At 67.0% G+C, this 15006-nt stretch overlaps 1 protein-coding gene across 4 annotated transcripts in view; it reads right to left on the reverse strand.

Moving 5' to 3' along the window:
- Positions 1-15006, reverse strand: part of CROCC2 (ciliary rootlet coiled-coil, rootletin family member 2) — a 60322-nt gene that overhangs the window by 42792 nt on the left and 2524 nt on the right. For all 4 annotated transcript variants that reach the window (XM_072718926.1, XM_072718927.1, XM_072718928.1 and 1 more), the window contains exons 2-5: positions 6305-6455; positions 5225-5373; positions 3338-3444; positions 1980-2145 (exon numbers count right to left, since the gene is read on the reverse strand). In XM_072718926.1, coding sequence (XP_072575027.1) covers positions 1980-2145; positions 3338-3444; positions 5225-5373; positions 6305-6455 — 573 coding nt within the window. The remainder of the gene's footprint in view (positions 1-1979; positions 2146-3337; positions 3445-5224; positions 5374-6304; positions 6456-15006) is intronic.

Genomic DNA, 15006 nt, shown 5'->3' on the forward strand with positions numbered 1-15006 from the left:
CAGGCTGGAAACGTACTCCAATGTGGCCCCAAAGACGGTCAGAGCCGCCCCTGCGCACCTGCCGAAGCAAAGGAAAATCCTTTCTGGAAGAGACCCCATCCCTTCCGGGTTTCAAAGAACGAGCACCCAAGTTGCAAGAAAAATAAGCCGCTCTTGGTTTAAAATTCAAGACAAATCACTGACGACACAAGGGAACGGGGCACCGCAGTCAAGAGCCAGCACAAACGGCACGATCAGACCTCAGACAACGCGAGACGTCACGACATCCGGCACAGCGGGGGACGTGGCCGTTTCTAAGATGCGTCAGCAAGCAACGAGACGCGTGCACGTCCGGGGTAAGAGCCGGATACTCGGGGAGGCCTCAGCCACAGTCCTTAAACACCAAAGACCCGATACTTGGGATCTTAGCCAAAGCGGGCGGGTTTAACAGCGCGGACACCAGAGGCGGACGTGCTGACCAGGCAGGTGCGCTGGGAGCCTGCTCTAGAATACGGCCCGGGTGACAAAGGGAGGACGGACGTGCCGGCGCAGAAGCCCGAGGGCGTCCTCAGAGCAGCTGGCCTGCGCGGGGCCGGAGAGCTCGGGGACGTGAGGCCTACCCTCGAAGGTCGCCAAGGCACAGCGTCCTGCTGAATCCGAAGCAGGATAAAGAGAAGGAAATCTGCACAGAGACGCGTCCCAGGGGAACTGCAGGACCGCGAGGCGGGAGCGGGGATCCTGAAGCCGCCGGGTGGGAGGCCGGACTACCTCAGAGGCCCCGGGCGCCCGCTTCTCGCAGCGGCGGGGGGGCCAGAGCGTAGGGAGAGCCTTTCAGGGACCGAGAGGGACCACCTGCCGACCAGTGAGACCTCCTTTCAAGGCCAAGGGGGCAATAGAGACCCTGGACAAACCACCGCCGGGCTGAACTCGGGACCTGCCCCCCAGGGCATCCGGGTCCCCCCAGGTCACAAGCAGAGGCGAGGGCGGCAGGGATGCGGGGCCGCCTCTAACCTGCCCCTGCCTGGCCACCACCTGCGATGATGACCATGGGCCTCTGCAGGACACGGGCAAGGGCAGGACCCTCTGTCTGGAGGCCACACAGCAGGAGGCCCCCAGCCTCCGACGGAACCGCAGCCGCAGGGGCCTGGCACAGGGGTCAAGGCCTCCTGCACAGCAGCCACGCCCCAGGCCCGTGGGGGCCCAGCCGGCTGGCCTGACGCTGGGTGGGAGGTGCCGCGGTGGCCCCGTGAGGCAGGCTCGCCTGGGGGGCGTGTGGCAGGGTCTGCCTGAGGCCCCGGGCACGCTGGCCCACCGCGGCCCTGCTTTCACCCGAAACGCCGTTCTCAGGCAGTGTCGGGGCGCATCCCGCCAGGGGCACCTGCAGAGGACCGTGGGGAGGCAGCGACACCTGCCCCGCGAGGGCTGCTGCAGCCGCGGAGGCCGGCCCTGCCCCAGGTCGCCGCCCTTCCAGCGGCCCCCATCCAAGGACGGGTCGGAGCAGACGGGGACGCCTCGCTCACTCAGTGGCCATGAGCGTGGTGGCGGGACAACCCGGAGCAGGCGGGGCAGGGAGCGGGGCATCATCCGTCTCAAGCATCCCCCAGCTCACAGCAGGTCTTGTCCCCAGTGACCACCCCCCGAGGCCGAGGCCTGGGATCAGAACACTGTGACCAGGGTAGGCCGGCGGGGGGGTGGTGGTGCCTGGAGCAAGGTGTGCCCCCGGGGTCTGACCAGGGCCCGGCCTCCGGGGGCCTGCTGCTGTCTCAGGCGCGGGGCCCTGCGCGGGTCTGGTCCCGCCTGCCGTTCCTCGAGGGAGGGTCTCCCTCCCCAGCGGCCCCCCACCCCCGCAGGCTGCTGGGCCCAGCCGGATGGGGAGCCCGGCGTGGCCGGAGGTCAGCGGCCTTGCCCCCCAGGAGGGACCGCCTCAGAGCCACTTGAGCCTCCCGGCCCCCCCGCCGACCCCCCGCCACGAGCCGCCGCGGGCCAACGCGGGCAAGCACCTGTGTCCTGGTCCCGCGCTGCGCCTCCCTCAGCTCCAGCTGGCTCCGGAGGTGGAGCACGCCGTCGGCCGTCCTGGCCAGCTCCTCGGCCAGCCCGTCGTTGGCCCTCCTCAGGTGCTCCAGCTGTTGCCGCAGCAGGCTGTTCACCTGCGCCAGTCCAGAGCTCCTGGGCGGCACACAGCACCGCGCCTGGCCCTGGGGGCTTCTCCCTGGACGCCCCTCGGAGCCGAGCCCGGAGCTTCCCGGCCCGGCCGGCCCCGCTCAGCCGTGAGGGCCCCAAGCCGGCCCCAGGGGGCACTGACCGCCTGCAACGGGCCCCCCACGGCTCCCCAAACTGGGCCCGGTACCCGAGGAGCCCCGGCGCCCTGCTCCTCCCATGCTGAGCCTTCCTGGCCGTGCCCCTCAAGCGTGGCCGGCTCCGGCCCAGGCGCCAGGTGGGGGGCCCGAGACACCGGACGGGCAGCGCTGGGAGCTGAGGGGCACCTGCGGAGGGAGTGCCCGCGGCGGAGGGGGTCGGGCGTGCCCTCGAGGGGGGCAGCCCCCTGCGACCACGGGGTCCTCTCCCCAAGGGAGCCTCCCTCCCAGCAGGGACCTGCTCCGCTCCTCTTTGCAACCTGGGCATCGCCTCCTCCTGGGTTACGACCCCCCCCCGGCTGTTTGTGAAAACCCGTTTTCCGAATGCTCGTCAGCACTTTGCTGCTTTTCCGGAGTCCCCGAGGATGAAGCAAGTAACGGGAAGTGCTCCGCCAACGCGCCAACCTCCCCCAGGTCTGGACGCAGCCGAGCTCCGGGGCTCAGCGCCTCCTGGCTGCCCTCCCTGCAGTGTGGACGCGTGCCCTTCCCTCCCAGGGACGGCGCCCGGAGCCCGGGGCCCGGGGCCCAGGGGCTCCTTCTGGAGAGCCGGGGGCACCACTGGGCATTCTCAGGCGTGACCCACGCCTGCCAGTGGTGGCAGACGAGGCCCTGACCGGGAAATCAGGGCGGCCTGAAGCCAGAGGGAGGCGGGGCCAGCGCATGAACGAGAATGGGGTCGAGGGCAGCACCCGTGGGCACCCCAGGACTGGCTGCGCCTCCGAGGCCCACGGTCGGCCCAGGGGACCCGCCTGCAGCACCGGCCAGGGCACCCACGGCCGTCGGGGTGGAGGGCAGGGCAGGTGAGACCCTCAGACCCGCGGGACCTGCAGCCCCCTCAGCCCCCGGGTGGTCCCCGTCCCCGCCCTGCTCTGCCCACTTCTTCCCCTGCCTCTGAGGCCCGCGGCCAACCCTGCCTTACAGGCAAGTTGGGAGGAGGCCCCGGGGCGAGGGCGTCTGCTGCCTCTGGGGGTGCGGCCGAGCTCCCTGCAGCCGCCCACACTCACCTCTGCTCGGCGGCCTCCAAACGGCCCAGGGCCTCCTCCAGGTCCACGCTGTGCTCCAGCTCCGACCTCCGCAACCGGGCCTCGGTGGTCTCCAGACGGGCCTGCAGCTGGAGAGGACGGTGGCCCACTAGCCAGCCGCCCCAGGGCCCGCCAGGGTCCCCGCACTCCAAGGGGCAGCGGCCAGGCCTTCACGCGCTCACCCCGCGCCCCGTGCCTGGCTGGCTGCGGAGGGGCCCCCGGGCCGGCTCACCAGGACAGAGCAGGCCTGGGGTCGCCCCGCCGAGTGAGAGTGAGCGTGGGCTCCCACCCCTCCCGCTGCCCCCCAGTTCCCCTGCGGCAGGTGGGCTTCTGCCCGGGGCAGGCCTGGGGGCGGTGGGGGGGTCATGGAGCTGCACCAGGCCTGCCTCAGGGCCGTGTCCTTCCTCCCCGCCTCCCTGCTGGAGCCTGAGAGGTGGGCAGCCTGGAGCTCCAGGAGGACGGGAGGTGCTGGGCGGCCCCCAGACCTGCACCCCGGAGCCCCTGGGGGTGTCTGGGGAGGGGAACTCGGCCCAGCTGGCGGGTGGGGGGGGGGCTGGGACGCGGGAGGTCAGGAGAGCCTGCGGGCCCGAGGATGGAGACAGCCGAGGCCAGGGCAGGTGCCGGGGTGCCCACCCAGTGGACGTGCCGCACAGAGGTCACCCCCTCCCGGCCATCTGCTCGGGGGTCATGGGGGAGGCCTGCCCCTTCTGGTGCCTGCACGGGGTGGGGGGTGGGGGACGCCCTCAGGAGCTGGACATGTGTGCCGGGCTGCGGGGTCTGGGAGTTCAGTTCTGACTCATGAGGCTTACTAATGTGTCCGCAGGATTTCTGGCTTCTATTCCCGCCGCGGGTTCCCAACATCTCCCCACCCTGTGCTAGGAAGGCCCCCCACCCCCACGACTGGGCCGAGGCCGCAGACAGCCCGGGCCGGCGGGCGGGTGCCCCCTGGGTTCCTGGCCCTGATGGGGCCGAGGACACCCCTCGTCATGGTGCTGCCCCGAGGGGCTCGCCGGGGTGGGGGCAGTAGGGAGAGCAGGCGTTAGGTCTGGGGGCTGCTGGTGCCACCTCTCCCGGAAGCCTCGGACATCCCGGGGAACAGGGGGCAGCCTGGGGGCCTGGGCACTGCCTGGGCGCTGGTCACGGTCGTGCTGCAGTGAGGGCCGCCCCTGGTTCTGCCTCGGCCGCAGCGCGGGCAGCTCAGCCCCAGGCCAGCGTGTCCTCACCTGGCGTGGGGGCAGCGGCTCTGCCTCAGATGGCACGGAGGGCTCTGGGGACAGCGGGGCCGGGTGGGCCAGATGCCACAGGGGCGTGGGCACCCCACCCTGGGGCCGGGCATCCCGGGCTCTGGCCTGGCAGGTGTCCTTGCCTTTCTGCCTCAGTGTCCCCATCTGTACAATAGGACCCCCCCTCCCTGCCTCCACACTTCATAGCCACATGGCCTGTTGCTGTGGCTGGAGGCGTTGGGGGTACCCAGGGGACCAAAGATCGAGGACCCAGGGTCACAGCTATCCTCTGAAGTCACAGCCGGCCTGGCTGTCAGGGAAAGGTGGAGGCGGGGGCGGAGCCGAGGGCCGGGGCCGGTTCCTGGGTGGACCCCAAAGGTGGGGCGCTGGGGCCGAGGGCTCGGGGCTCACCAGGCTGCCCCAGCAAGCCCCCGGCAGCCAGGACACAAGGCAGTGCTCCGGCTGGGCTGGGAGACCGGGGCCTTCGTCGTGGGGGGCCTGCGAGCACCCTCCCGCCTCCAGCCTGGCTGGGGATTCAGCTGCACGGAGGCTGAGGGGACCGTCAGGCTGCGTCCTCAGTGCCACCGTCTGACCCCCGGCCTCCCGGGCCACCCTTCTGCTGGCCCCGCGCCCCGGGCACCCTTACCCGCTCGCTGGCCGTGTGGCACCTGCTGGCCAGCTCGTCGTGCTCAGCGCCCGCCTGGGCCAGCAGGCTCTCCAGCCGGCACAGCTCCTGCTGCAGGAGCTCGTTCTCCTCCTGCAGGCGGGCCGAGGCGGCCAGCGGCTCCCGCACCCCTGCAGGGGGAGCGCCAGGGTCAGCCCGCACCGCCTGGGCCACCGCGCCCTGTCCCCACGGCGGGACGCGGGCAGGTCCCTGGGCTCCTTCTGCGGTTGGCCCCGACCTTCTGGGAGCGTCCCTGACCGGACCCGGGAGACCCTGGCGTGGGGTCCTGGACGTCATGCTCCAGGCCTCCCTCCCGCTCCCGGGGCCCTCCGTCTCATCCGCATCCTTGACCCCAACACAGCCCCAAAGCAGAGTGGAGGGCAGGCGAGAGGCCTGGACATGGGGACCCCCGGCCCCCACTAGGCACCGAGACCTGCTGATGCAGGGTAACCGGTCTCATCTGAGCTGCTTTCCTGAGCGCACGGCGGGCTTTCCTCCCCCTTCACACGTGCCCGGAGAGCGACAGGTCCCTCGGGAGGCCACAGACCCTTACTCTGCATGGGGGGCTCGGGACCCGCACAGGCAGTCACGGGCACAGCGGGGGCCCCGTGGCCGAGCGGCTGGGTGGCCCTGCTGTAGGGACACAGGGGGCCTGCGTGCTGCGGTCAGAGGCCCGGGCGGGGTGGGGGGCCCTGCTCAGGGTCTGCACTTCCTCAGCGTCGCCCTTCGGGATTTTCACTCCTCTAACGGAAAATAAATACGGAGGATTCGAGACGGTCACCAATGTGTCCCACACACGAATGCCGCACTGGACAGTCCTTGCGGCCTGGTGGGAAGCATGCTGCAGGGAGGGATGTGTGACTCCCGGGGGGACCCCGTGGGAGGGCGTGGTTCTGGGCCCGTCACCCTGCAAGATGACAGGCCAGGAGGGGCCAGCCGCCCGAGGGGGACGCTGCAGGGGTGGGGGGTGGAGACCACTGAGGCTCGACTGCAGCTGCTGTCTCTGTGGTTCCCCTGGTGCCCACCCCCCCCCCCCCGTTGTCACCCGCCACCTCCCGTCACCTTGGTGTGGCTCGTCCCCCAGGCTGCCGGCCACGATCTCGCGGATTCGGGCGGGCACAGGAGTGGGCGAAGCCCGGCAGCCTTCCCCGCGAACGGTCAGCGCCCGATCCTCCCTGCTGGCCGTGGGGCTCAAGACGGTGTCCTCCAGCCTCTGCAAAACAGCCATCCAGAGACACTGGGGGGTGGCAGCCGCCCCGAGCTCATGGGCCTAGTGGGGGCTGCATGCCCCCCTGCCGCAGCCAAGGGCCCCAAGAGGACTGCCTGAGGCTGTCACCCAACGCTGCCTGGGGTCTGTGCCTGTAGAGTGGGATGGCACCCTGGGAGCTCTGCGGGGGCCGGGCTGGGTGTTCACGGGGGGCCTGTCCAGGGGCACCAGGGGGCGGTGCCCTTGCTCTGCGCCACGGGACCACCCGCAGCACAGTCTCCCCACTCTCCCGGTGGGGCTGCTGGGGGGGATTGGCAACTTGCAGGGACCTAGGCCCACCCAGGCACCTCCCTTTAGGACGTGGCCGGGTGCTGGGGCCTTCATCCTGCCCAGCAGCGAGGGCATGAGAGGACGGGCAGGACCCAAGGGAGGGGCTGTGGGAGGATGGCGAGGGCAGCCCGCCCTCCTGGCCGGGCCAGAGCAGGGCCTGGCAGCGGCCGGGAAGCCCCAGGGGCCCAATACCCGGACACCGGTGTTGGGAGGCCCTGGGGATTCGGTGCGCCACGAGGCGGGCAGAGCTGGGGGAGGGCGGGGGCGCCCTCCAGACCGGGGCCGGGGCAGGGCCCTTCTGCTGGGTGTGACTGTGGTGCCGGCTAGGGCAAGGACCCTGGGGCCTGTGGAGCGGCGCTTCAGTCCGCGCGTGAGAGGGCTTGGGGTGACAGGGTCACCGATGCTTCCCTGGGGTCCTGGAGACAGCCTCTCCGGGGCTGCAAACCGGGTTCTCCTATCACGGTCCCCCAGTCTCAAACCTCTGAAATCCATCACCGTGTGGTCAGACTCCCCCTGCCTGTGGAGGGTCTATCCCCCGGGGCACCCCAAGCCCCCTCCCAGCCCAGGATCCTACCGAGTGACCCCTGAGCAGCCTCCTGTCCCCTCCCTCCTCTGATTTCCTCTCAGCTCTCCCTAGAGGGCCCTGCACCTGGCTGTGGCCCTCGGCCCTGGCTGGGGGGGCACTGGCCTCCTGGGTGTGCCCCTGCTGTGCCCACCCCACTGCCTGCACCCTCTATGTTCCCTCTTCCCGAGACCCCAGCCTGGCGTCCCCTGCACACGCTGTCCCCAATTCTCCCTGGACACGAGGCATGCTCCACGCAGACCTGACAGCCGGGGGTCACCCCCAGACCTGGGCTCCACGTGGCACCCGCTAAGGCCGCACTTGGATCCCCGCAGCAGCCCAGTTGCTGGATGGCCGCTGAGCAGACACCTGGGCTGACTTCCGCTGCCCCCTGGCGTGGAACCTGGTCCTGGCCCACCCGGGACCCGGCCCTTCACAGGCTGGAGCCCGACTTGGCACCAGGATGTTTGAATATGAGAAAGCAGGGGGGGCCTCCGGGAGGCGCCTTCACCCAGCACCCCCAGGTGACCCCCCAGGGTTACTGGGGTGGGAGCAGCCTGCCTGGGGGGAGGGGAGCCCGTGCCCCTAGCTCTCTGGGCCCAGGGAGCCGGATGCCAAGACCATCAGCCTCCTCTCCTGTCCCCCCCCAGGAAGGGCGGCCCGAGGGGGGCGGGGGCCATCGTTCACCTCCACCCAGACTCACACGCGGGGAAACTGAGGCTCAGCCGGGTAGGCCAGGCCCGCGCAGGAGCAATGAACCGCCTCGGCCCAGCCCCACCGACTCTGCCCCGCGCGCTCCCCCCGCTCCGGCTCCCTCGGGCATCCCAGGCGCCACCCGCTAACGGGAAGGGCAGCAGCGGCATAAACTTGACTCATTCCTAACATTTACAGAGGGTCACTCATTAGCCGAGACGTCCCAGGAGGCGCTGGGGGCGTAATGGGTTCCAGCTGTGGCCGGGTGCCTGCGATGGGCCGGGGGCCAGCTGGAGCCGAGGGGGCGGCGGGGGGCAGGGGGGGGAGAGGCCGGGGCAGGGGCAGGGGCAGGGTGGGGAGGGAGGGGCAGGAGGGGCAGGCCCTGGAGGGGAGGGGGCGGAGGGAGAGGCCTGGGGCAGGGGCAGGGTGGGGAGGGAGGGGCAGGAGGGGCAGGCCCGGGAGGGGAGGGGGAGGAGGGAGAGGCCTGGGGCAGGGGCAGGGTGGGGAGGGCGGGGTCAGGAGCGGCAGGCCGGGAGGGGGAGGGGGAGGGGGAGAGGCCTGGGGCCGGGGCAGGGGCAGGGTGGGGAGGGAGGGTCTGGAGGGGCAGGTCCCGGAGGGGAGGGGCAGGGGCCAGGAGGGGAGGGGGAGAGGCCTGGGGCGGGGGCGGGGCCTGGAGGGGAGGGCCGAGCCGAGAGGGGCGGGGCCTGAAAGGGGCGGGGCCTGGAAGGGCGGGGCTGAGCTGGATGGGGCGGGGCCTGGGTGGGGCGGGGCCGAGCATGGAGGGGCGGGGCCAGGAGCAGCGGGTGTGGGTCGGGGCGCACCGGGGGGAGCGGAGCGTGGCCCGCGCAGGCCGGGGTGCCCGGAGGAGGCTCGGGCTGGGGTCCCGTCCTGCCACGACCTGGCGCCGCCTGCCCGGGGCCTCCTGGGTGAGGTGGGAGGGGGCATCCCAGAGCCCCGGCCGTGGCCTTGCAGGTCCGAGCCCACTCACGCGGGGCGATCCCAGCCTGCCCTTGCGGCGACCCCCAGTGGCTCCCCAGGACGTGCGGGCGCCCTGGCCGGGGCTGGGGAGGCAGCCTGCGAGGGGCGCAGAGGATGGGCCTAGGGGAGCCTGGCCCCTAGGGATGGAGGGGGAGGAGGATGCGGCTGCCCGCACCCTTGGGTGGCCCCGGTCCCGTGAGCCCAGTGGCAGCCGCCGAGCCAAGCTCCCCGGTGCCGCCGTGTGGCTGCTGGTGGCCCCGCAGGGCGCGCCCCCGGGGATCGCTTAGCACACTTGTTGCACACTTGTCCCGAGAGGGCAGGTTTCCCCTGCACCCCATGGGTGACGAGGCTCACCCAGGCTCGGGTGCTCAGGAGAGGCACGACCCACGCGCCCGTGGGCCCCCGCGCCTCCCTCCCCAGGGCACACTGACCTCAGGTGCCCTCCCCGGTGAGGCAGGCACTTCCCGGAGCCCAGGCAGGTGGCAGGGGACAGAGAGCCCGGCCCCCGCCTCCGGCCTCTGCGCCCAGCCTCCTGCATCCTCCGCGGAGGCCAGCTGCTGCCAGGAGCGGGCACAGCTGGGAGAACACATCCGAGGCCTGGGCCGCAGCCAAGTCCGGCTACCGGACGTCCGCTGGCCACTTTTCCGTGGCGTGGCCCGCAGCACAGAGGGCGCAGGCCGGGCGGGGGGTGCCTGCCAAGCTCCGCGTCCTCAAGAAAGAGCTTCTCTGTGTCGGGGTAACACCTGGCCCTACGTGCTACGCCTGGGCGCTGCCCGGTGTAGGTTTCTGTGCGTTTGTGAGCCTCGGGGGCCCTGGGAGTCCCCCCATCCCGGGAGCAGGGTCATGCTTCCTACGGGTGGCAGTGCAGTCCTCACCTCATAATGGGTGGGAGATCCGGGCCAGGCACTGACCGGGCATTTGGGAGCGAGGGGCACAAGTGGTCACTTGTCTCTGTGCCCCCGCCCGAGCCCCCAGCATGGTCAGCGCTTGTCACAGGTCACTATGGGAAACCAAGCCTAATGCGGAAATCACCAGGGGGCCTGTTGACCATGCTTGCTCCTGTGTCCCCAGGGCCACACAGACTTCCTACAGCAGGGCCAGGCGAGGTGGCCTTGAAGGATGGGGAGTCCCACAGCCAGAGGGGGCACAGGTCAGGTGTCCAGGCGGGGGCAACAGTGGCAGCGGGGTGGGTCGTCGGTCCATGTGGGGCCGGGGGAGAAGGGCACAGGGAAGGCGGGGAGCAAGGAGGAGAGGTCAGGGCGAGGGCCTTGATCACCTGCCCCCTTGACGGCTGTGCAGCCACGGTCCCCTTGGACCCCGGGGTGGCGGCGGGCCAAGCGAGGTTCTGAATGAGGAGGGGGTGGGGGCCACCTGATTAGCGCGGCTGCTCCGTCTGACCAGGTGTGATGTGACCTTGGCCGCGGCAAGGCACGCGGGGGGAAGGTTCGGAGATGGGCTGGCGCCGCTGTCCCTGGCTTACGTGGGAACGGCACGGGGCTCGGCCCTCGGCAAGTGACCGCGGCGTGACGATGCCCTCAGACCACCCCAGCTCCTGTCCCGTGGGGGGGTCCTGCAGGTTCTGGCTCCGGGGACCCGTCCCACGCCCTGATACAGACGAGGATACTGAGGCACAGTCGGTGACAGAGCCGGCTCCGGAACTGGGGCACCTCGCTGCCCTCCCTGCTGCTCGGGGTCTGTGCCCACGCCCTGCCCTCCTCCCCCAGGACCCCCCCGTCCCCCCCACTCTCAGGACCCCCCACTCTGGCAAGGCGTTTAATCTCTTTGGTGACAGAGACTCCAGCACAAGACCTTCCCTTCTCCTGGGGGACCTCCCAGGGCACGTGCAAAGGCAGCGATGCGGGATTGGCCCTCTAGGAGGGGCCCCCCGGAGGAGCTGATGGTGGCCGTGGGCCGGCGGGCCAGCTCCCCGCGGCTACCATTTACAGAGCGACAACAGCGACTCACGTCAAGTGTCCAGGAGCAAGTGTAATAACTGAGCACGCGCAAGACCTGTTCATTGACAACCGCGGAGCGAAATTTAAAAACACAGAACAGGCGCTGCATCAAAGACGTTGCTTGTGTCCACGAAATAGAAGAGACCCCACGTCCCAGAGACGGCCGTTCTCCTCGCCTTGCCCACACCCCGTGAAATCCCAGTGCAACCCAATCCGGCGGAGTTTTCCTTTCGTAGAAATTGAAAACTGATTCTAAAATCCATTTGTAAATGAAGAGTCAGAAGGATGAAGGTGACCGTGAAGAATGAAGCTGGAGGGTGGGCATAGGCTCGCGGGGGGCCACGTCCCGGGCCTGCGGCGGCTCAGCCAGCGAGGTGCTGGGTACGGGCCCGGGGCCAGCGGGGGCCTGGACTCTGGGGAGTGTACCTGTGTCCCCGCACACGCAGGCACCGTGCACAGGCGTGCACCCACGCTGCTGCGTGACAAAGGTGACACGGGCGGTGCGGGGCTTTTCAATGCGGGAGTGGGGGGAGGGCCACTGGGTATTCAGATCAAGAAACAAGAAAGTTTTTAGTTTCAAATATTTTCTGAATATTGATTGATTGGTTGGTTTTAGGGGGTGAGGGGCAGAGGGCTAAGGAGAGGGACGTGTTCGTGACTCCGGAGTGGGCGAAGTGTGTTTCTCAGCACGCGAGGATCACTGACGTAACAGAGAAAAGAATCGATCAGTCGTGCTTGAGGAGAATCATGAGCTTCTGTGCGTCAAGAGATGCCACTGCAGGAGCGGGAGGGCCGCTGGCGGCAGACGCTGGCGGGCGTTCACCCAGTGAGGCGCTCGGTCCGGTGACCCACGTTCCTACTAATACTTCGATAACAGAAAATGGACATTTGAGAGCAGACGCTTCACAGAGAGGATAGATGTGAGGGCCCCATAAATATGCTGAAATGTAGGGGCGCCTGCGCGGCTGTCGGGTGAGCGTCTGACTCCCGGTGTCGGTGTCGGCCCAGGTCGTGACCTCGGGCCGTGGGATCGGGCTCTGCATGGGGCGCTGTGCGCAGCGCGGAGTCCGCTGGAGACTCTCCCTCTCCCCCCACCCCACCCCTCCTCGTGCACGAGTGCACGCTCTCCCTCGGATAAGTGAGTCAGATCTTTAAAAAAATGCCGGAGGGCCATATGGTCACCGGGTACACAAGTGGCGGATCCCGACGCAGCCCCGCGGTGCGCCCGCCGTCAGGGCTACACAGGCGCCCTCGGCCCATGGTCGCGCCCTTCGGGAAGCGCTCAGCGGCGTCGGCCCGGGCCTCGCACACACGAACCACGGCCCGAGGTTGTGCCGCGCTCCAAGCGGCTCTTCCGAGACCTGGTGAGCCTGCAGGTGCCCGAGGAACAGGTGCTGAACGCTGCGCTGAGGGAGAAACTGGCGCTCCTGCCACCACAGGCCCGAGCCCCGCCCCCAAAGGAGCCACCTGGGTCAGGGCCCGACATGACCATCCTTTGTGACCCAGAAACATTATTTTATGAGTCTCCACACCTGACCCTGGACGGTCTGCCTCCTCTCCGTCTTCAACTCCGGCCCCGCCCTTCAGAGGATACTTTCCTCATGCACCGGACACTGAGGCGATGGGAAGCCTAGACGTGGAGGCCCCCAGGATTGCTAGTTAATATTTTTGTGTTAAAACTATTTTTCAGAATAAAGTGGTTTTGCTAACAAAAAAAAAAAAAAAAAAGGCCTCACCCCACACCAGGCCCCCTTGGCGCAGGCCCCCGACAGAAGTGGATTTATGGGGCCCCCGTGGATCCGGGCCGAGTGCTCGTGGGGGAGACTCCACAAATGGCCGTTAGCACAACGGATAGAGAGCGAGGGATGTGCACACGGTGCACCCCTGAGCCGCGGCGGGGCGAGCAAGAGGCCACTGCGGCTGCCTTCCGGGGGCATTGCACGGGCGGAGCCATGCTCAGGGAGTTGCACACGTGTGCAAACGGGCACACGCTGTACATGCACACACATGGGCACACACCGTACATGCACACACACGAGCATACACCATACACACACGGGCACACACCGTACATGCACACATACATGCACACACCATACTTGCACACAAACGAGCATACACCATACACACATGGGCACACGCTGTACACACACGGGCACACACACAGGCACACGCCGTACACACGCACACACGAACGTATCTTTAGGAACAGGCAGGACCAACCTATGTCGGGGGGGCGGCTTCTGGCACTCTGAGACGTGCTGCCAGCCGCTCGGTTACGCGGCACACGTAGGGTTTCTGCGTGTTTCTGGACGCCTGCAATAACACTTCAACCCAAAGGGGAAACTAAATCACTGATTATTTTTTTTTTCTCTCAGAGGCCAGTTCTTTGACTATGGGATCGACTCCTTCCCCCACCCTTTGTGGGCAATGTCTTCCCACCCGCTCTCCGACCTACCGCTGCCCCACCCGGGGCTGCCCCCGCCCTCATGAAGCCCCTCCACCCACCGACCTGCATATCCCTTTATTCATCCATCCTCGGATCTACACTTGGGTGAACTGCAGCTTGTGGACCACGTCCGGCCTGCCGCGTGTTCGTAAATAAGGTTTTGTTGGAGAATAATTATACCCATTTGTTTCCGTATTGTCCATGGCTGCCTTCGTGCTGCAGCAACAGAGTGGAGGGGTTGCTACAGAGACTTCACGGTTTGCAGAGCCCGGAATATTATTCATTGGCCCTTTCCAGAATAAGCTCGCCCACCTTCGCTGTCTTCCATCTGTCCACTCGTCCCATCGTGTCATACCCCGTGCCGTGCCACATCAAGACATCGCACCCAGCCCAGCCCATCCCATTCCATCCTTCCCATCTGATCCAACCCAACCCAACCCAACCCACCTCCTCCTCTGTCATGAGCCTAACACATTCCTCCTGCAAGCCTTCCTTCTTCCTTACGTATCAGTGATTTTTCTCTCTTTTGGACCATTCTTAGCGGACCAAACTGTTTAAATTTATATCCCTCTTTGAAGAAAAAAGGTGTTGCTCCTTCCTGAGCCTTGAGGTATCCTTGGAGTCAAGGTCTCCCACGACCTCCATGTTGCTAAGCCCAGTGGTCCAGGGTCTCCCTCTTCCTTGATGTGTTGGCAGCATTTGGGTCACCATCTCCTGAAACACTCGCGTCCTGACGCCACCCGTCTCAGCTGTTCTCACCTCACTGGCCACCCGTCTTGGTCTCCTTGGCTGGTTCCTTCTTGCCTCTCCCATCTCGAAGTGTGGGCGTGCTCCATCTCCCCTTTCTGTGCACGCTCACCCGGTTACCCACACGCCCACAACTCCAAATGTCTATTTCCAGCGTGGAGCTCCCACCCGAGGCCAGGCCACATTGCCCACTCACCTCCCTGCCTCCCTGTGGGTGCTAATGGGCTTTTCCGCTCTAAGACATTCCAAGCAAAACCTCTGAGCGCAATATTGGCAAACGAGGCGTAGAAAAACGATTTACAGGGCAGCCCAGGGGGCTCAGCGGTTTAGCGCCGCCTGCAGCCCAGGGCGTGATCCTGGAGTCCCGGGATCGAGTCCCGCGTCGGGCTCCCTGCATGGAGCCTGCTTTTCCCTCTGCCTGTGTCTCCGCCTCTTTCTGTGTCTCTCATGAATAAATAAATAAAATAAAAATCTTATTTTAAATTTACTTTAAATTCTTAAAAAAGAAAAGAAAAACGATTTACAAATCTCTGTATGTTTAGAAATTAGGCTATTTATACCTCTGGATAGCCCATGGATAAAATCACAATGGAAATTAGGAAACAGTTTGAACTGGACACTAATGAGAATTATTATATCAAATTTTTGTATTTGGGGGGGGGGGTAAGTGCACGCACATGTGCCGAGGGAGAGACGGGAAGAGGGAGAGAGAATCTGAGGCAGACTCTGCACCAAGCCCGACTCGATCCCACGACGGCAAGATCACATCCTGAGCTGAAACCAGGAGTTGGACACTCAATCGATGCAGACACCCAGGTGTCGCGTTAAAAAAAAATTTTTTTT

The sequence above is a fragment of the Vulpes vulpes genome, chromosome 9 (genome assembly GCF_048418805.1).
Source record: "Vulpes vulpes isolate BD-2025 chromosome 9, VulVul3, whole genome shotgun sequence".
Classification (NCBI taxonomy): Eukaryota; Metazoa; Chordata; class Mammalia; order Carnivora; family Canidae; genus Vulpes; species Vulpes vulpes.